General features: G+C 41.7%; 1 protein-coding gene across 3 annotated transcripts in view; it reads left to right on the forward strand.

Annotated features, from left to right (window-relative positions):
• LOC147012796 (nicotinamide/nicotinic acid mononucleotide adenylyltransferase 2-like) overlaps positions 1-20,312 on the forward strand; it is a 74,899-nt gene extending 54,587 nt beyond the window's left edge. For all 3 annotated transcript variants that reach the window (XM_085853997.1, XM_085853995.1, XM_085853996.1), the window contains 3 exons: positions 1,029-1,130; positions 2,830-2,897; positions 19,416-20,312. In XM_085853997.1, coding sequence (XP_085710123.1) covers positions 1,029-1,130; positions 2,830-2,897; positions 19,416-19,521 — 276 coding nt within the window. In that variant the 3' untranslated portion in view covers positions 19,522-20,312. The remainder of the gene's footprint in view (positions 1-1,028; positions 1,131-2,829; positions 2,898-19,415) is intronic.
• Positions 20,313-23,112: the final 2,800 nt, after the last annotated feature.

Genomic DNA, 23,112 nt, shown 5'->3' on the forward strand with positions numbered 1-23,112 from the left:
AGATGTGGTCAGCAGGGTAATCTCCTTGACCGTTTTCTTTTTTCCTTTGTGATTTTAAAGGATTCCACCTGAGCTATGAGTAAAGTTATAGACGTGTCTCACAAGATAGTGCAGGGGTACTGCACAAACTGTCAGATTGGTACTTTATAATCTCAGGCAGGGTGTTGCATTCATAATTGGATCATCCTTCGTATGAACATTTAGCCGGTTTGTTCCATCTTTCTAGCATTAGCGGGTGGACGTTAAAGATCCCACGGTGACTTATGATGAAGAATAGGTGAATAATCAGCATCCTGCATAAACTTCTGCCCAAGGTAGCTCTATGAACTCCAACTACTTTGTAGTGTCCCTGCGCATCCCCATCGCCCATCAAGGAGCAATGATCCAAAGAAAGCCTGAAATATGGTCACGATAAATCGCAAAAACAACAGTATACTCAGCAGGTAACTATTACTTTTAATATATTTTCTTAATTACCGAATGAAAAACAAAATCTAAAAGAAGTCTGAAGGAAGTAACTTGTAACAAAGCCTGTTTGCAAAGACTGTAGAAACAGTTGGTTTATTAGTGTTCCCATCTGATCCCCTGGCACTTGATGCGGGGAATTCAAGATTAAATCCCATGTCCCATATGTGTTTGTCCATTGTACTAATGTCCTTGTAATTCATCCAAAAATATACTGATCTATACTCATGTCTTTGTCTTGTGTATGTGCAAGCTCCTCCATGAGCCTTATATTACTGAGTAAAAAAATATTTTTAAAAACCAGGAACAAACGACATCAATTTGTGGACGATGTGGAATGAGAGGAAACAACACGCTGACCTCTTGAACAATGGATATTTGTGATGTTAAACAAAGGCAAGTATTTATTGTTTGAGCAAATGGTGTAATCCTCATGCCAACTCCTATCTCAACAGAAACCTGAAATCAAATTGTGTATTTAAGAATAACCATTTCTAAATCCAATTATTACCTTGGCTTAGGTTCCTGATTTTTTTCTTGTTTTTTTTTATCTAATGTTGCAGTTGAAAGTCATTCTGGGTGATTTTGGTGTGGTTTGTGTGCCTCGTGAAGGCCGAGATCCAAACTGCATTATCAATGCATCTCCACTTCTTTTGAAATACAAGGTACAAGTGGTGATTGCTTGTCATACAGGGTCCTCATTTGCATTGTGATTTTGCCCCATTTACATCCTTCCTTCGCATGGTGTACCCGCTTATCCCATATCAGGTTCACCCCCCCCTTCCCCCATTCCAGAGCACACCGGATAGTCCATTCACACCCATGCTGGATACCCCCTTCCAACTTGCACTATATACCCACTTGCCTCTTGCACTCGATACCAACTCCCCACTTGCACTAGATACCCCCATTCCCACTTGCACAAGATACTCCCATTCCCACTTGTACAAGATACCCCCTTCCCACTTGCACTTGATACCCCCTTCCCACTGGCACGAGATACCCCCATTCCCACTTGCACTACATACCCCTTTCCCACTTGCACTAGATACTTCCTTTCTATTTGCACCGGGCACTCAACACACCCCACTTGCACCAGGTACCCCCCTCCTTCCCACTTGCACCGGGTACTACCTCCTTCCCACTTGCACAGGGTAGCCCCTTCCCACGTATGTTAGGTACCTCTTTCCTTCATCTTTTCTTTCATCCCACTGATTTACCTTATCTGTACAAGTAACATTGATGCATCATATGTAACACTGTCCAACTTATATTTCCTTATTTACCACTTTGTATTTCTATTCTGCTTTGATTTCTGGGCTAGTGTTTGGATTACATCAACTTTGATTTACAGCTTTTCCATCATCCAATGTTGCCTGCTATTGTAGTTTGAATACCCAGTATCACATGCCCAATCCCTAAGCCAAATAACTAAGGTGGGTGTGGGCAAGGTCGGTGCATCAGGATCTCAATCAGATAATTGAGCATTGGATATCTCTCGATTGGTGGAAGTTTGTTGAAATATGTCAGGTCACAGGGATTGTTAAAGTTTTCTTCAAGCATATTTTGTCGTTGTCTGCCAATTGTCCCATTTTGGTTGGATGTTTCAGCAATAACTGCCTGTGTGACGTAGTTGTGATTTTTACAACAGATTTTATAATTTCCAGACCCGTTTTCTCGTCACTGTTTTACAGTGCAGAGGCCCAGCCGGCGCCGGGCAGGCCACGATTGGCAAATGTGTTCCAGATGAGGCGGGTCTCCCGGTTCCTGATGGATGGACACATCACGGATTGTTAGGAAGGCATTTCTGCATCGTCCCATTGGGCAGAGCTCTCAAAAATCCCGTTCTTCATCTCAAACCTTTAAAAACCTTCCCGGTTCTTGTGCAAAATGACTGGTGTGGGAAGCCTGACAAATCCAAATTATCCCAGAGAGAGTACGATAGCCTGACCCGAGATCTCCAGCTACCTGCATGTAGCTCCGCTTCATAAATTCACTTAAGGTCAATCGTTTTGGCTTTTACTCGGCAAGATAATTCTTTTGTAAATGTGCTGCAGTTGCCCATTAGGAGATAAGACCCAGTTGAAAATCTATTCTCGGTGGAAGTGCCTGGTGTTTGAGCATGTGCCTTGTGATACAGGAAAAAGGTTCAAATCCCACACACTACATTCATTTTATCCATCGTGTCCTGATGTCCCTGTCCTTCACATGCATGTGATGTAGAAGCTCCTTGAGCTTTGCTCACAGCAACAAAACGCTGCAAAGTATATTGATTTTGTTAAGCTTTGCTTTTGCGCAGGTGTTCGTCGTAAAGAGGTTTAGATACATTTCAATGACCTGCACACACTGCTGTTTTTTTTTCAGCATAATATCATCGTTGTTAGGATGGATTCAGACCTGGAAACATCCTTCGTGAGCTCAACAAAGAGCAGGTATGGTGGGGCGGCATGACATTTGGCGAAATCTGAATGCACACCAATTTTCTTCCCGTTGCTCTTCCTTCAGTATCTGCAGTACAAGAATTAGATTGTTCCAATTTTTATGAGCATTTTTTAGTTATATCAAGACCTTTGTGATTATCTCCCTTATTTCCACCAACACGGCAAACACCACCATTTCGACCACCATATAACATGCCTCAACAACCAACACGAGCTGCAACAGCAGTTGTGTAATACGAATCAGTCATTGCCTGCCTCCTAATATAATAATGTTCTGCACTTTTATAGATTATGATATTTTGAACAAATCTGCCCATGCCCATCCTTTTTCATAAAGTGTAATTCGATGTTTTCGTAAAGTCTGTTGTGTTGCAATGACTGCATCCTAACTCTGGTTTGTATGGTTTCCCAGTTTTGCAATGATCATTCGGAGAGAACCTTGATGCGCAGAAAATCGATAATATCGACATAGCACAGGTCTCCCTCTTAGCAAAGAACAAAAGTGTACAGTGATGGCATGAACACATCGTAAATAGATATGAAAAATTCCTTCACCTTGCTGAGTGACTGCTTCAATCACCATCTGGATCATTATCATTGTGTAGAAAGGGTCATCTAATCAAGGATATATATATATATATATATATATATATATATATATATATATATATATATATATATATATATATATATATACATACATAAACCAACTGAAGAAGACTTACACAAGGTAAGTGCTAACGCTGTTTCGAACCCTTCCCAGAGTTTCTCAACAACTATAAAGACATTCACACATAGTACATACAGGAGAATCTCAACGCTAAACACCCCCTCAGCTACTGGACCGGTTTCATCACTTGTTGGCGAATCATCAGCGATAGCGTAGACAGCAATACATACCAAAGAGACTCTCAAGCACGTACCACGTGCAAACATCAAAAGCAGTCAAGATATAAATAAAGACAGATCCACCCACATCTCTCACCTGTGAATGGAGGGAATAGCCAATCAGCTCTTACCTAATTGACTACACCAAGGTGGCTACGATTATAGAAATGATTGACTCCTCCCACACTCCTCCAGCCCAAGTCGCTGCATAAAGCAACCCAAGAAGACTTACACAATGTAAGTGTTAACGCTGTTTCAAACCCTTCCCAGAGTTCCTCAACAACTACAAAGACGTTCACATATTAGTCCACACATGAGAATCCCAATGCTATATTGCCCCTCAGCTACCGGACCGGTATATATATATATATATATATATATATATATATATATATATATATATATATATATATATATATATATATATATATATATATATATATATATGTTTATATATATATATATATATATATATGTTTATATATATGTTTATATATATATATATATGTTTATGTATATATATATATATATATATATATATATATATATATATATATATATATATATATATATATATATATATATATTTCTTCTTCTTCTTTCGGCTGATCCTGTTAGGGGTCGCCACAGCGGATCATCCATATGATCCGCATAGTGATTTGGCACATGTTTTACGCCGGATGCCCTTCCTGACACAACCCTGGTCGCCTCTTACGACACAGGGATAATATATATATATATATATATATATATATATATATATATATATATATATATATATATATATATATATATATATATATACATATATATATGTTTTTATATATATATATATATATATATATATATATATATATATATATATATATATATACATATATATATATATATATATATATATATATATATATATATATATATATATCTTCTTCTTTCGGCAGCTCCTGTTAGGGGTCGTCACAGTGGATCATCCATATGATCCGCATAGTGATTTGGCACATGTTTTACGCCGGATGCCCTTCCTGACGCAACCCTGGTCGCCTCTTACGACACAGGGATAATATATATATATATATATATATATATATATATATATATGTTTTTATATATATTTGTTTATATATATATATATATATATATATATATATATATATATATATATATATATATTTTTTTTTTTAGGTGAATGCACCCGGCGCTGCCCGGGTTCTTTTTGAATGAATTTAATCTTCTATACATATGTCTGACGCGAGCACAGTATCAGTTCCCTATTGGGCCATGGCAGTCATAGGCTAAGGGGGTTGGTGAGGGGGAAACACACCCCCTTTCCCCCCCCCCCGGCCGAGGGGCCTTGCCACATAGCCTATAACCTTCCCGGGGCCCATCCCGACATTTTTTGTTTCAGTGGTTAGCTCCTATCTTTCACCTTTCAGGAGATTAGCGCGTGCAGACAAACAAACAAACAGACAAACAAAAACTTAAAATCATATGTTAGATATATTGTATATGGCATTGGCCCCATGTCAATCGGCTGAACTTGAAAAATTAACGTTACGAAATCAAGTGATGACGTCATAATTCGGAAACCGGAAGTCGGAAGTACAATTCTTTTACATCGGGACACTCCGGGTACATGTTCTGTCAGCATGTGAAGTTTGGTGAGGATCAGTCCAGTACTTTTCGCGTGCATAGGTCACAGAGAAACACACACACACAGACACACAGACAGATACACTTTCAAATATATATATATATATATATATATATATATATATATATATATATATATATATATATATATATATATATAAACATACATATATATAATACCAAGCTTGCACACTAAAAACTCGGCTCGCCATCACACGATCCCTATGAAATTGCTGTGGCACTTAGCGGACATGCCGACAATGTTTGGGAAGTCTTGGCGTTCCATAGTACCACTTGCATTTTGCACAATGCGTATTTTTGTCATTCCCCGTGTACGGTCTGCACATATATCTTCTTCTTCTTCTTCTTTCGGCTGCTCCCGTTAGGGGTCGCCACAGCGGATCATCCGTATGATCAGCATCGTGATTTGGCACATGTTTTACGCCGGATGCCCTTCCTGACGCAACCCTCGTCGCCTCTTACGACACAGGGATATGGTACACCTATTTTAACCGGGGTATACACCGGCCCAGTATACTGGTACTCATTTCGCCGACCTCATAGTCTAGAAGCCAAAATCTGTAGCTAGCCTAGAAAATAGGTTCGCTGCTGATTTCATGTTAGAATGGTGCAACTTGTGTTTTTGAAGAGTCTAGGCATGACCAAGTGTAGTTCCACTTGTTGCCAAGTCTGCATCTGAATATTATGGCCGCCATGACAGTAATCAAAATGGCCGCCATCAGATTTAGTCTTTTTCTTACTGCAAATTGTACTAGCCAGAAATTTGTCATGATTGTGAAATACTATGTAATCTGACACGAGGAACACTATTTTGTGCTTTATTTTTGTACTGGATCACAACTTTTCACATAATTGACAACTTAAAGACGAAATTGAAAATGCACATACGAGCAACAAATGTGAAAAAGAAAATGTTTAGCACTATTGATGGAGATGGGTTTACAGTCAGTCAAAGGTTATTTCAACAGCTGTCAGATTCTTTCTAACACAAAATTACGTTGCTTTGCAGAAGAGAAAAGTGTTGTGAGAACACCCAAGTACAATTTTCAGAGCTATTGATCGGCTTGTACACTGAACGGGTTCCTACAAAGGGCTTTGCATCCACATGCTTTCGTGGAAGGCAGTCCATTCCGTGTACATTTGCACCGTCGAGTTGAGCATGACCCACGGCATTTGCATGTCGTCAGTTCTACACAGTAAGCATTAATAGGCTGTGCAGTCATAAGTCGCGGCTGAAATGTCTCGTTGCCATCTTTGACGACCTGTTCCCACCCACAGTTCTCAGGTGCAGGTAGATGTGGTTCAGATTCCAAGGCTCTTCTCCACACATATGTCTGGTAGTGCGCTCGCTTGATGTGTAGAATCAGAGCATCGCGAGTTGGAGGCAGATTCTCAATAGCTTTGGTCAGACTGAGAAACAGATAACATCAGAAACAGCCCAGGTGTTTGGGGGTCAGTTTTTTGCCTCCTGAAGCCACATGAATAATGTCTTGGCAGATGCTCAGAACTTTGTTCTTGGTATCTGTCTCATCCGCTTCTTCATTGTCCATCTTGTCAGTGCTGTCACCACCACAAAGAAGCTTTACAAGCATGTACAGGGTTTCAGGTACAATTCGCTCTGCATTTTCTGTGTTCAGTCCACCGATAATGCTATGCCCTGGAGAGTGTTTTATGTCACTGTAAATCTTTATGCCCACTCTGAAGATCCAGCTAAGGATTTCGTTCTCATGATGAGGCAGACTGCACTGGGCCAATTAATCTTCTTCAGAACTTTCACCTTCTTCAGATAAATCATTCACGGCGGTTCTCATGGCAAACTTTGTCACAGTTGAGGACGCAACTATGGGGAGTTTTGTGACATCCAATGGCTGCACGAATGTCACCTTGTCACTACCAAAGTGAACCTCCACTTTCTGCTTGAAATTGTAGCTTTTGTAGGCTCCAGCCTCAATTCCAAAATCATTCAATAACAGCATGCTGTAGTGTTCCCAGATGTTTTTCAGGGTAAACACATGTCCCTTCTGCAGCTCTTTCTCAAGCTGGTTCATCACATTTCTGAAACAGATGCTTTCAGGAGACTGGTTTTTCTCTCCACTCTCCTTTTTATACTTTCTGCGAAAAGAAACATAACACTTGAGGTGATATTTACCTTCAGCTGCCATTAAGTCTGAAACACCTGCAAACCTGTGACGCATGGTGGGGTCAAATTGGGCCAAACTAAGCATCCTGGATGATGTGTGATCAAATTCAACATTTGTCAGGACACCAGCTTTTCCAGGAATGTCAGTCTGGCAGAAAGCGCATTTTGACCAATCCATAGCACTGTGCGCGGATCTTAGTGACTTTGGGACATGGTATTTCTCTGAGGAACCTGATGTTGTGGGTATCTCTTCTGCGTAAGTCACAGATTGTGGCTGAATCCTTGACTTCAGTCTGTCTATTTTTTGTGCGTGAGTAAAGTCACTATAGCAGAATTTGTGCCATTGAATCTTTTCGACGTGCTCCGGTACAGAATATTTTCTGATTCTTGAGAATGAGTCAACATATTCAGCGTCATTATATTTCTCTCTTTCTTTGCAACATTCAGCTACAGTTTTCACACCAACGATTGTAGTCTTTCGAAGTGGCGTTGACTTGCTAGTTTTTGAACTGTCCTGGCAAATAAAGCATTTATTCCAGTCTACATGCTCTTCTTCTTCTCGATCCCTTGAACCCCCTGTGAGAAATCTTGCGGCTTTCATTTTTCAGTTAGTCCTGGGTAACAGAAAAACACACAGTTATGTAGTTTAGGTTCATTTTATAGCAAAGTTGTAAAATTCATTGATTGTGGTTTGTATAATCAGACATTCTAATTCGAGCCTGAACATTTCTTTAAAAATAATATAGTGAAAAACAAGTCATATTATTTTTAGAAAATGGATGGAGCAATGTTTTTTTCTATACTCCCATCAGCTCAGGCATGCTCAAAAACATGGAAATCGACCCTAATTTTGTAATTTCATGTCAATTTGCGGCTGAAATATGACGAAAAGTGTATTTAATGGCGACCATTTTGTAAACTGTCATGGCGGCCATACTATCCATATCCAGAGTTGGCAACAAGTTGATTCACGTTTCTGTGTGTCTGGACAGTCAATTTACACCTGTTGCACTATTCTAACACGGAATCAGCAGGGTCGTACACTATTCTGCATTGGGCCTCCTGACTATCGGAAGGATGACAGGCTGAGTCAACCCCCTGGTGTATTAATTCAGTGGCCCAACGGGGCTTGAACTCAGGACCTTTTGGATCCCAAGCCGCTGCCCTAACCACTGCGCCAACACCAGGCTTGTTATGTGTGTGTGTGTGTGTGTGTGTGTGTGTGTGTGTGTGTGTGTGTGTGTGTGTGTGTGTGTGTGTGTGTGTGTGTGTGTGTGTGTGTGTGTGTGTGTGTGTGTGTGTGTGTGTGTGTGTGTGTGTGTGTGTGTGTGTGTGTGTGTGTGTGTGTGTGTGTGTGTGTGTGTGTGTGTGTGTGTGTGTGTGTGTGTGTGTGTATATATATTAAAGGCTGTGTGTGCGTGTTATTGATTGGTGTCTACATATGCAGGTTTGAGAATGTGGAATGGAGTCCTCCCAGTGTGGGTTCAAAGTATCCTCCTTCATTTTGGTAAGGGGTCATGATTCATGGACCAAGCTGTGAAGTTTTCTGTTCTCAAAGTTTTGTGCCGTGGGTTCTCTTCACAATCGTCGTTGAGCTCTGGACAGCTTCCAACTGTAGATAGTTTGTTATAATATTCCCAGGGATGGTTTTTAGCTCACCTGTAAAGTAGTTCCGGGGAGCTTATGATGGGATGGCAGTCGTCCGTCCGTCGATACACAAATAATTGCAATGTCTTCTCAGAAACTACACATACGATTTCAATGAAATTTGACCACAACCTTCATCACCCATGATGTACTAAAGTTTGTTCATGACATTAAAAAAAATTGGCATCGAGGAAGGTCTCTGGGGAGAGGGGGTTTGCCCCCTAAAATATGCATTTGCTTTCTTCTCAGAAACCACATGCAATACCGATGAAACTTGACCACCATCTTCACCACCCATGATGTAACAAAGTTTATTCACGACATTTTAAAAAAATGGGTCTAAGGGGTTCTAAGGAAGTGAGAGGGGTTGCCCCCCAAAATATATATTTCCTTTCTAGTCTAAAGCCACACACACAATTTCGATGAAACGACCACAACATTTACCACCCGTGATGTACCAAGGTTTGTTCATGACATAAAAAAATCCATAGGTATTTACTTTCTTCTCCATTATATATTTTGTGGGTCATCCATGCCAACTAGTGCTTCCCTGGTTATCTTATCCAGCCGCTACCAGGTGAGCGCCCAGGAGTATTGCCCCCATGTTTAATATCTCTGTGAGGCTCTTTGTCATCATTCCTGTAGGTCCAACTATCACTGGTACAACTTTGGCATTCTTCAGCTTCCAGGATCTTTTCACTTCATTCTTGAGGTCTTGGTGTTTGGTCATTTTCTTGATTTCTGCATCGTTTCATCTAAAATCACTGCAATTAACACCTCAATAAGCAATGCTTTCTTCTCTATTTTTTGTACCTAAGTAAGATATCTGCTCACAACGCTTTGTATTCGATGTTCACGCTTGATGGTATCATTAGTTCGTATGTGAGCGGTAGGTACTTCCATGTTTTCACAGATTACTTTTGGTTCATGTTCCCACAAATATTCTGGAACTGGGATATCAAAGTTTTTGCCGATGTGCCAGCAGATTACTTAACACTCTGTTGTGTCATTGTGTGTATAGCTGTTTTGAAATGAGTTTTTTCATCTGTATGTGTGTTTGGTCATGAAACAAAACATATCATTGTCTTTACTAACCACACCTCCACTCCTCACCTTTCTCTTTTTTTATTCTCTCTCTCTCTCTCTCTCTCTCTCTCTCTCTCTCTCTCTCTCTCTCTCTCTCTCTCTCTCTCTCTCTCTCTCTCTCTCTCTCTCTCTCTCTCTCTCTCTCTCTCTCTCTCTCTCTCATACCCCTCCCTCCCACAGTACAGCAATGATTGGTGAGGCATAGTTCTCCCCACCCCCCCTTCCTTGCTCTTCCCCCTTCCTCACTTCCCCTCCTTCCTGCCTCCTCTCTCTCCTCTCTTCCTCTCTCCCTCCCCTCCCTCCTCTCTCAACCCCCCCCCCACTCCATCACCTTAATACCCCCTGTCAGCGAAGTGGCGGGTTGTATTTGCTCGTATGTGTATGTATATATATATATATATATATATATATATATATATATATATATATATATATATATGTATATATATATATATATATATATATATATATATATATATATATGTATATATATATATATATATATATATATATATGTATATATATATATATATATATATATATATATATATATATGTGTATATATGTATATATATATATATATATATATATATATATATATATATATATATATATATATATATATATATATATATATATATATATATATATATATATATATATACACACACATATACATACATACAGGGTGGTCAATAAAAGGTTAACCACTTCAAAACTTGATAAACACTGAGTAATAAAGTAATGAAGTAAAAACACTAACCCTAACACTGAGTAATAAAGCAAAAAATTAACTCGGAAAATGAAAACCAAATCATGGAGAAATGAAACTCATGATGTGTTAATGCGTTTCTGGTTGAGGTGTTTGATGTGAGCACATCAGAATTTTTGATGCAGAAAGGAAATTGTTTGGTTGGCTGTATGCGGGGTAGCATCATCTTGCATGAACCACTGTCGCCGGAGGGCTGCAGTGCTCATCGATTGCTTCAAGTCTTCGTAAAATGCATTGACAATCCACCGGTATCATTCTTGATTGATGGTAACCATTCTTGTGTTTTTTTCTTCAAACCAATACGGCCTAAACACACCTCTCGCTGATAGCCACAAAAGTGGTGACTTTCTGACCCTTAAGCGACTTCTCGTCAACCTCATCTGGGTGTGGAATTCCCCAGAAAATGTTGTTGTTTGAATTGACAGCATCATTGACGTGAATCCAGTTTGGGTTTGTCTCCATCTTCTGCTGCAGCATCTCGCACATAGTGATTCGGAAGTTGGGAAGTTTATGGGAAGTTGTGATGTGGTTAGGAAAGAGGTTTAAATTTTGTTTCTTTATTCTCCTGATACTGCTGGGAGTGAGTCCCAGTTCAGCCGATCTTTGTCGATACGATTTCTTCGGACTTTACATGACTGACTCACAAACTCATTCCATGTTTCATTCACACCGTACACTTCTGAGGTGACTGGACCTTCCCTTGTTAATTTTGAGAATCGTCCCTTCACTTTTGAACTATTTCACAAGTTTCCAAATGGCTGGCTTGCTTGGCTTGTTTCTGGGATGCTCTCCATACTCAGTACAGAACCTCATCTGGATGGAATCGATTGATTTGGTCTCAAAATACCACTTGACAATGTTTCCTCTTTGCTCTGTAGAAAACGTCATTTTTTTTTCCGTAAAATACTTTGTTTATGCTTGAATGACTTCTCCAAAGATCATTGACCACTCTTGCAAAACAACAAAAAAAATTAAGGTAATGACTAAAAGTACAAATGTCATTTGAAGTGGTTAACCTCTTTATTGACACACCATGTGCATGTGTGTGTGTGTGTGTGTATCTAACATATGTTGTTGTTTGTCTTTTGGCTGCTCCCGTTAGGGGTCGCCACAGCGGATCATCCGTTATGATCCACATACTGATTTGGCATAGGTTTTGCACCGGATGCCCTTCCTGACACAACCCTGGTCGCCTCTGACGAAACAGGGATAAGGATTGGGTTTCGCCATGATTCCAGGCTGCCCTACACCCTCTCATAGCGCGGCCCAGTGCAGAGCTCCCATCCTCAAGCGATCCCCTAACCCAAGCCTCCGAGTAGCCGGATTACAGGCGCACGCCACTACGACCGGTTGTGTATCTAACGTGTATATATATATATATATATATATATATATATATATATATATATATATATATATATATATATATATATATATATATATATATATATATATATATATATATATATATATATATATATATATATATATATATATATATATATATATATATATATATATATATATATATATATATATATATATATATATATATATATATATATATATATATATATATATATATATATATATATTTCTTCTTCTTATTCTTTCGGCTGCTCCCGTTAGGGGTCGCCACAGCGGATCATGCGCATGATCCGCATAGTGATTTGGCACATGTTTTACGCCGGATGCCCTTCCTGACGCAATCCTGGTCGCCTCTTACGACACAGGGATATGGTACACCTATTTTAACCGGGGTATACACCGGCCCAGTATACTGGTACTCATTTCGCCGACCTCGGAAGGATGACAGGCTGAGTCAACCCCCTGGTGTATTAATTCAGTGGCCCAACGGGGCTTGAACTCAGGACCTTTTGGATCCCAAGCCGCTGCCCTAACCACTGCGCCAACACCAGGCTCTATATATATATATATATATATATGTATATATATATATATATATATATATATATATATATGTATATATATATATATATATATATATATATATATATATATATATATATATATATATATATATATATATATATATATATATATATATATATATATATATATATATATATATATATATATATATATATATATATATATATATATATATATATATATATATATATATATATATATACACACACACATATATTCACACTAATAAATATCAGTGTGTATCCATCTGACCATCTCCTCCATAACTCCAAACTCATGAAACCTAGTGGCCCCAAACTTTGCATGCATACTAAGCAAACTTCAAGGAAGTATGCCTGGTGTTGGCTTAATGGTTATGGTAGTGGGCTTTGGATCCTCGGGTCCTGAGTTCAAATTCCGCTCAGCTGTTGAATTAATACCAGGTGGGGTTGATTCTGCCTGTCATCCTTCCAATGTTGGCAAAATCAGTGCCAGCATGCTGGTATACTGTGTCGGAGTAGCGACCCGTCAAAGATTGTGCCCAATAGCCAAGGAGACTGCTTAAGCAGCACCAACACTCTGCACAGAGTATGGTCCCAATCTCCTCCTCTCCTCCTTCAAGGAAGTGCATGAGTGAAAATTGGGTGTTTGGGCTAATTTAAACACCCTTTTTTGAAGATAATTAATGGCCTTATTTAATTATCCTTTATCAAAGCTTATCCTTGGTCACCTCGCTGTCCCTCGCTGGGGGGGGGGGGGGAGTCTTAATTCGCCATTTATTTTTGGCCAGCTCAATAATACCTTGACCTGGAACAGATTGCAATGGTTTCTTAATGATAAAGTTTTTTTTCTTCACTTTCCTCACTCATACTATCGAATGCTTGATCGTCATACCTACAAATCGCTGCATACGTTGCAATGCTTATAATCGTCCAGAGACACCAGTGTTCATGGCTTTTTTTCATTTCTGCACATGACATAAACTTGAGAACCTCTTAAACTAAGCCGAATTACAAAATTTAAACTCCAGAATGGAACTTAGCGGCAGTTCGGACTGTTTAGAAAAAGTGTTCATTCGTCCAATTCGGACATATTTGTCATTTTGGGCGTCTCCGGTTTACTATGACGGATCGGTGATCACTCATTGCTTGCCAGGACAGCAATTCCTTATCAAACATTTTGTTGGAGTCCTTGCTAGCGTGCTTAAGCCACATGGCAAGCTTGGTTGTTCCTTCCCAAGCCATAGCCAGACACGGCAAAAGTATTCACTCTCTGTCACTGAATATATCGATAGACTTGAACAGTCACCTCTCTCCCACATCTCTCTCTCTCTCTCTCTCTCTCTCTCTCTCTCTCTCTCTCTCTCTCTCTCTCTCTCTCACTCTCTCTCTCTCTCTCTCTCTCTCTCTCTCTCTCTCTCTCTCTCTCTCTCTCTCTCTCTCTCTCTCTCTCTCTCTCTCTCTCTCTCTCTCTCTCTCTCTCTCTCTCTCTCTCTCTCTCTCTCTCTCTCTCTCTCTCTCTCTCTCTCTCTCTCTCTCTCTCTCTCTCTCTCTCTCTCTCTCTCTCTCTCTCTCTCTCTCTCTCTCTCTCTCTCTCTGCCTCTCTCTCTCTCTCTCTCTCCTCTCTCTCTCTGCCTCTCTCTCTCTCTCTCTGCCTCTCTCTCTCTCTGCCTCTCTCTCTCTCTCTCTCTCTCTCTCTCTCTGCCTCTCTCTCTCTCTCTCTGCCTCTCTCTCTCTCTGCCTCTCTCTCTCTCTCTCTCTCTCTCTCTCTCTCTCTGCCTCTCTCTCTCTCTCTCTCTCTCTCTCTCTCTCTCTCTCTCTCTCTCTCTCTCTCTCTCTCTCTCTCTCTCTCTCTCTCTCTCTCTCTCTCTCTCTCTCTCTCTCTCTCTCTCTCTCTCTCTCTCTCTCTCTCTCTCTCTCTCTCTCTCTCTCTCTCTCTCTCTCTCTCTCTCTCTCTCTCTCTCTCTCTCTCTCTGCCTCTCTCTCTCTCTCTCTCTCTCTCTCTCTCTCTCTCTCTCTCTCTCTCTCTCTCTCTCTCTCTCTCTCTCTCTCTCTCTCTCTCTCTCTCTCTCTCTCTCAATACTGTACGACCCCCTCCCCTTTCTCCACAAGTCCCACTACTAACGCAAGTCCAGAACCCCCTCTTCTCATGCTTATATCTTGCCAAACCCCCTCTACCTCCCCCTTCCTTCCCCCTCTTCCTCACTCTCACCCCCCTTTCCTGAAGTGTATAGTGACATTTGATGAGGCATCACTCTCCCCATCCCCCCCCTTCCTTACTTTCCCCCCCCCCTTCCTAGCTCCCTTCTTCCTCACCCCTCCTCGCTTCCCTCTCCAATTCCAGTGAGGGAAGTCGTGTTAACACATGTTCTGGAAGGAACTGAAAGGAATAGAAACTGCCAAACGAGATTGTGAAAGTGTGTTGAGTTGATTTTAAAATGAAACAAACATGTTCAAGGAAGTAAGGTGAATAAAACAAACGAAGTGGACCTCAGCTGAATGGACAATGTTCGGACAAGGAACCATAGCTGAGAGATGAGGGTTAGGACAGTTTTAAGGCAGGGCTTTTTTCATTCGGAGAGTGGTTAATGCATGGAATTATCTCCCCGGAAAGGTAGTGGCAATGGAGGGGTGGATACGTTTCAATGAGAATTAGATAGCTCCCTGGATGCATTGGAGATAGAGCAGTTATGAGGATATCGGCAGGACTTGTCGGTGGCTTGTGTGTGAATGGGTGATGATCCTGGGGTTGGTGCAGCACAGGCACGATGGGCCAAATGGCCTCCTCCTGCACCAAAGGTTCTAGTGTAAATTATCAAGACTGTTGCCATGCTGAAGCAAGCAGATGAGAGCAAGAGATAGATGGTTGTATAAGATGAAGTGCAGTTATGGATAAAATCCAGAGAAGTATTTTTCATTCATTGTGCAAGACTTGTGAGAGAATGTAAACAGGTAAATATAATGGAACACACCAATAATAATAATAATAACAATAATAATTAACTTTTGCTCTTATTCATTCTATTTTCACTGTTGAAAGTAAGGGTGTTTGTGGAGTTGGCCACCTCACAGAGGATCTTGACCACAGATGTCTCACTTCAATAGAAGTACAGGATTGAAAAGAAAGATGTGAAAATATTTTACAGCTTCTTCATATTGTTCTTCTTCATGAATATGCAGCACAAGGCTGTGGGGTAGCATCATTGGCTGATGGCGCACCATTAAAACACCGTGGTGCCAGCAATAGCTCATCTACTCTTCATGAAGGACTTCATGGAATCTTTAACATCCACCAACAAATGCTGGCAGACGCGACCACCCGTTTAATGTCAATCCGAGGGAGGGCACACACATTGATCGATCACCCTGCCTGTGAAACACCAGGATGACAGTTTGTTGCTGGGTCGGGATTCAAACCCAGGCTAAACAGCTTCAAGGCAAGTGTACATACCTCTAGGCCATCCTCTCAACCCATGGTGACACCTGGGCAAACCGTTTTCTGTTTCCAGTGAACTTGCTTGTTTCCTTGGATCCTCATCTTAAGCTCACACCTCTAAGTGCCTTGTAGCTCCAGCTCGGTGAGACGTCACAGAGCAACCTTTGTTTCCTGTTTAACTAACCGGCTCACCTTACTTATGGTTTCAAGCTGTCAAGAACCCCAGAAGGCTCACCCAGATCAGCCTCCGACAAAAGACCCTGGCTTTGTTCCAGTGGCTCATGGGCCTCATGGCTCGCCTATTAAGCAGCTTCACCCCTTCCCTACTCGCCCTCTTCACAACTACCGTTACACTCCACCTGCTGCCCTATCCTTCCAAAACCGATGGGGACTGACAGGCTACCGTGTTCATTCGGTTCTCCTTCCTGGGGCTCCCAGTAACTCGAATCGTTTGGGTCAACTAGTTCAAAGTAAACGTCTCCCGTGAGGAAGACATGGCCAGGTTGTAGAGTTTATAACATCTGCACATGATGCTGCACTTTCCACTGCACAGCCTGATTAATGTAACATAATGTCCAAGATCTGCAAATAGAATTGCTTATCGTTTGAGCACAACTGCTTGTAAATCATTCGTCTGATGAAGTCAAAAGAAAATTAACATCGTTTGCTATTAAAACTCGTGGATTAAATTTATAACTAAATGTTTGTTTCACCACTCCATGCTTCTGCAAGGGACTAGACAGGATCTTCTTTGGACCAGTGTGGGTGTCTTGACACAAGACCATCAATTTTATTGGAGAAACGTGCCATGATGGTTGACGGTGTTGTGCAAGTGTGGGCGGCAGAAGTATTTGGCCACGGCTGTATGTAATCATTTTAATGATTTTGTAATGTCGGCTCATGCCTGGGAATTGTAGGGAAAATTGAGCACAGGAAAGGCAATTTGACGCAAGCATAAACCCCCTTATCATTAATCAATTTAATCCACTCTTTCACCTGCTTGCTTCAGTACTGGGGCAGGCTTATTTATTCCCATTTGCTTTATTTACCTTTCTTCCTTGAACATGTTTCCAGTTTAAAATCAATTATTTAACTCACTCTCTCACAAACTTATTTAAGTGCCTTCTGGAACATTTGTTTCCACTATTCCCCTTGCCCACTTTCCCTACCCAACACCCTACCCTTCCCGCTCCAACAGCCCCACACTCTACATGCTCACTCACCACATGCACCCCTCCCACCATCCTCCCAGCTAACTTCAAGGTGGTTCAATTATACCCTTACCTCAGCCTGGTTGCTATCTCCAGCATTGGTGTGTGGCACTTCATATCTTTATTTCATCCATCCATCCATCGGGACCATACTCTACTCTCTGCAGAGCGTTGGTGCTGCCTAAGCAGTCTCCTTGGCTATTGGGCACAATCCTGGAGGGGTCGCCACTTCGACATAGGATACCAGCAAGCTGGCACTCATTCTGCCGACCTCGGAAGGATGACAGGCAGAGTCAACCCCACCTGGTATTAATTCAACAGCCGAGTGGGATTTGAACTCAGGACCCGAGGATCCCAAGCCCACCACTCTAAATATTAAGCCAACACCAGGCACATATCTTTATTATAAATGAGATTTTAAAATAAATATGCATTGAGCATTTGAAACGTCAGATCTGTCTTCTTGTTCTGGAGTACGGAAGCTTGGCTGCCGGATAGCTATCATTTTGTTGGGGGCACGACCGTGCCGCTGATGCAGTGCCCCTATACCAGCACACTGGTACTCATTTCGCTGACCTCAGAAGGATTACAGGCTGAGTGAACCCCACCTGGTGTTAATTCAGCAGCCAATGGGGTTCAAACTCAGGACCCTAAGATCCCAAGCCAGCCACCTGAACCACTAAGCCAACACCAGGCTTAGATCTGATGTGAAAGTTTTGTTCGAGCACAAGTTGTGCAAAAAATATTGCACAAAGCTGCTTGCCTCTGAGCTGGACTCTTGCGGCCTGGAAAACGTCCAGGCATTTCCATTCATGGAACCAAGTAGTTAAACTATCTGTCAAAAATGCCTTAAAACAGCTTGTTAATACTTACACGAAAGATTAATGTTTTCTTTACATGTAGACCGGGATAAAATCAGGAATAATGCACAAAGTTTTTATTGTATTTATATATTTAGGGTTGGGGGGGGGCGGATGCGGGGTTCTCTTTCATACTTGGAAAATCAAAGCTACGATGGTTTGTTCTCACATTCGAGTCACACAAAGAACATTTTTCCTCATTTGCTCATTTACTGTACTGCCAGTATCACATTACCTTAGCCCATGTAAAGTCTGGCCTACTTTACGATTCCAGCAACTGAGAATCATGGGTTGCTTCCCACCTGCATCACATCTGGAATGACCACTCTTGGGGATGGTGGGTGGGAGGATTAGGAGAGGGGATGGGAATTGAAATTCTCCCAAAATGCTACACGACTCATGACCTACTGTTAAGAGACCGTCGGACAATTAATATCCATGAGCAACCATTACAACGTCTCCACAGAGGAAGGCGTTGGCGAAGTTCGATTAGAAAAACATTCAAACTCACAAGAAGCTTTGCGTCTGCTGGTTCTCCTGTGCAGAAGATCACAACTTGAGATGCAGGTTTCCTTGTGATGTTTGTGTGTCTTCATGTGTGTGTTGCTTATATACAAATGCTATGATGTACAAGATTAAACACGAATATAATTGGTGATATATTCTTTCCCAAAGTACGTTATCATGCCCCAAATAGGGAGGGACACCTAGTCCTTAAACTTGTGTTTATCCTACTGGCCTAAATTAAAGTTAACTTCACCCTAGACCTCATCAATCAGTATTATTTCAAACTAGGCTCATGCAATGCACCATATCTGCCATTGAAACCGATATATGACACACTTCTCTGAATGTGTTGCCCAGCAGGCGTGCGGTGCAATGTGGCGATGCCAGTGTTCCTCGGCTGCTTCCCCAACCGGTGATCGACTACATCTTACAACAGCGCCTCTACATGCAAAGCACGTCGGGCTGATGTCAAACACTTCTCATGGCAAGGACAGACTGAATCGCACGCTGCGCACTTTGCTTGTATGACACCACTTTCTCCCATTTTATGCATCCAGCCAAGCACAGGAAGAGTTTGCTCATCAAGCTGTATTGAAGCCGGACCCAGTTAGACTCTCATGTTCTGCATGTTTAGTTATCCAGATATCGCATTTTGTGGCAAATGCACTCGCTATTCCACTGAAATGCAACTCCATACCTGCCGGGTTCTTGCGTCGTCATGAACACAGCTGTTCAATTCTGATGAGCACCCTCTGTACTCCAATCTACATCCATGTCACGTTGCACAATGCTCTACATGAACTTTCGCGGAGTAACCATGGATGCTACTGAAGTCTACACAGCTACGCAACTTGTGCTGCAGAAATGGGCGACTAGTTTTAAGAATAATAGAAGGAAGACCTTCAGGAATTTGGGGAGTTTGGAGGGTTTGAGATAAGGTGGGGGTGGTGGTTGAGAGCAGAGCAGAGCAGAGCAGAGTTGAGTCATGAAGGTGTGTTGTCCATCATCTAATAAATCTAATAAATTAATGAAATATTAAAAAAAGTGATGTCGTGGAAGCAATCAAATGTAATGCTGTTTCAGTTTGAATGATCTCTAAGCAAGCCGTTCGTCCATCCTTCGCCCGCTCTCTCTTATCCCACTAAAAATTTTTACTTTGCAAATGATGCAACAGCAGCTTCGACCGTAGAAACTGCATGCCGTGAGCTCTTTGTAGCTTTTGTACAATAAAAGTGCAGTTGAAGCACAGATTCCAAACCGTGTCCAAATATAACCCGATATGGCATCTTCAACAGGCATCGTGAACCATCAGTGGTTGCAAGTCTCTCTCTTCTGTGGTCCACCCAAGAGTGGGTTTCTGGGTTATTGTTGCCGAAGCAGTCTCACAGCAAGGATTGCATTGGATAGTTTGCTATTACGTTCCAAGGGGTGATTATGGCAGTAATTTGGTTCGGATGTCGGGACACAATGGCCTACACTTTGCGATAAACGACCAGCAAGCAGCAAATGCTGGCAGATGGGTCTCAAGCTTTACATCCCATCTGACAGATGGCACACTCATTGATGCAAATCCTTGCCTGCGAAGCACCAGAATGACAGTTCACAGTCGACTTAGAAATCTAACCCAGATTAGACAGCTCAAAGGCAAGTACACTACCTCGGAGATATGCTGTCAGCCCACTGTTGCTGTAGTGAGTCACCAACACAATATAACTAATCGCGTCTTGGGGCGAGAGGTCACGAGTTGGTCCATTGGGTGAGAGTGGGTGTATTTATTAAATATATACCAACACACAAAGACACTGGAGGAGGCCGTGTGGTCCATAATACCGGTAGTTTTTTTTTTTTTCGTTACATTTATTTTCCTTTAAGAGAGAACAGAAGGCTCAGAGGTGAGCGTGTAACCAACCGAGCTCTCCCAACCTCCCATGAAGGTCTCATATCCAAGCACTTGTTGTACTGGAATTTTCTTATTTTCCATGATCTGATGAATTTGGGTGCATCAACACGGATAAGTTGAAGACAATCAGCATATGTCGTTCCCAAAAAATGAAACTTTGGCTTTGAAGACCTGATGGTTCAGAGGTAAAGGTTTGTTGAGGAATATCAAGCAATCCACATCCAATCACCTGCACGTGCAAGTGACAGATCAATTAATAATAATAATAATAATAATAATAATAATAATAATAATAATAACAATAATAGAATTTACAAAGCACCTTTTGCCAAATGATGCATTGGTTAATTATCATGGGTATTGGGGGGTGTGAACATACAAGCTGACAAATAACAGAGAGAGCTGACCAACTTGACACCAAAATAATCTTTATAGGGGAGTGTGACAGTGACATCATACTTCACTGTACTTTGTAAAAAATATCAAAGTCTCACATATCACAAATTTGAGTGAAGACATTTGGATATAATTACAACGTGCAGTTCATTGTCACCATCATAGTATAGTATGTGGTCCCAAGTGAAAGGGAAAAGAGTGATTGCCTTGAACAATTATTTACCTCGGCCACCAAAAGTGAAGGAGGTAATGTTTTCACCCCTTTCTGTCTATTTGTCTATCTGTATGCAGGATATTTCAAAAAGTTGTGGACGGATCCGAATGAAATTTGGTAGACAGGTTGTGTGTGTGACAAGGAAGAAATGATTCAATTTTGGTGAAGATCCGGATCTGGATATGAGAATTATTTAATTTTAAAAGTGATTCTTCACCATTGAGAGGCGGAGCCGAAAACGACATAGTCCTGTATAGCATGATATTTCATAAATGTATTGGGCCCGATATGTTGTCGTGGCTCAGGCATTCCGTGGAAGAGGTATGTGCTCTACCAAGTGCCCCTGCAGTTACTGAATCAGTGACTTTTCAGTGCTCACTTTACAGCTGAAGAACAAACGAAGGTCGGAGGTTCTAAGGTGATCAATGTTAGGTACATGGACAGGAGATTGTGAAAAGTGATGGGACACCACTTTCTTGTTATGAGAATTGCCTGAGCGAACTGGGGTCTAATATGCGTGATTATTATCACCAAGAGTGTGGCAACTGTGTATCATGTCCAGGAGGATTGTGTTGATGGGGTTCCAACGAGGAATGACAATCGGTTGTTGGAGTGGGCACCTCTATGAGGATAAGACAGTGCCAGTGGTCCTAGCTTGAGATGCTGGAGTGCACAGACACTGGGGGGGGGGCACTTGCCCCCTGCCTTTTGCCAGGAGGGATGGGGGAGGGTGGGGCAGAAAGTGCCTTATCACATGGTCACCTGAAAATTGTCAGGTCAGGCCAGATCAGATCTGTGACTTGCTTCAGGTATCATGTAAACCTGTACTAACCTTTACCATCGTCGGGTTTTTGGCAACTAAACCGTCTCCCCCACCAGGTTTTCGGGTGAGGAGGGTGTTTAGATATGGACATCACCAAGAGTGATGCATGTACGGCCACGCTTTCGATAGCAGGATTAAAAACAAAACCTGTCAAAGAGCGGAGGAGCTCCTTGTGAGCCAATGGCCATCCATATCTGTTCCCAACTTAGTCTGTGGACGTCCCCTGCAGTTGGGTTACTTATTATTAGGAGGTTGGTGGCAGGATTTGCACTTCGGCCACTTTAAAACCCTTCATTCCGCAAAACATTCCAGAAGCACAAAAAAAATCTGAAAACCAACTCCGTGGGAGTACCTCCTGTGCAGATTCCCTTCGAAGGGTAGCTCAACAGATGACAGGATTGGGGCAAAGCCTTCGGAACCCCCAATCTTTGATGATCAGAGGGAAACCATGGGGTAACATTCCTGGGTCAGATTGCGGGAGAGTGTGTCGGAGTGGTGCTGAGGTGTCGTCCACCAGCCGGCGGTCTCCTTGGGTTAACCTGAGGTGGTCCCTTCGGGTGGGTGCCTTGAATGTCCTCTCCCTAAGAGAGGATGATCACCAGTCAATGTTATAATCTGAGCTCAAGCGTTTGGACATCGGTATTGCAGCACTCTCTGAGGTTCGGAGACTGGATTGCGGCGAGATCATGGTGGGTGGATACACCTACTATTGGTCTGGTCGCTC

The sequence above is a fragment of the Eptatretus burgeri genome, chromosome 14 (genome assembly GCF_056783735.1).
Source record: "Eptatretus burgeri isolate ZD-2024b chromosome 14, Ebu_testis_v1, whole genome shotgun sequence".
In the NCBI taxonomy this organism is placed as follows: domain Eukaryota; kingdom Metazoa; phylum Chordata; class Myxini; order Myxiniformes; family Myxinidae; genus Eptatretus; species Eptatretus burgeri.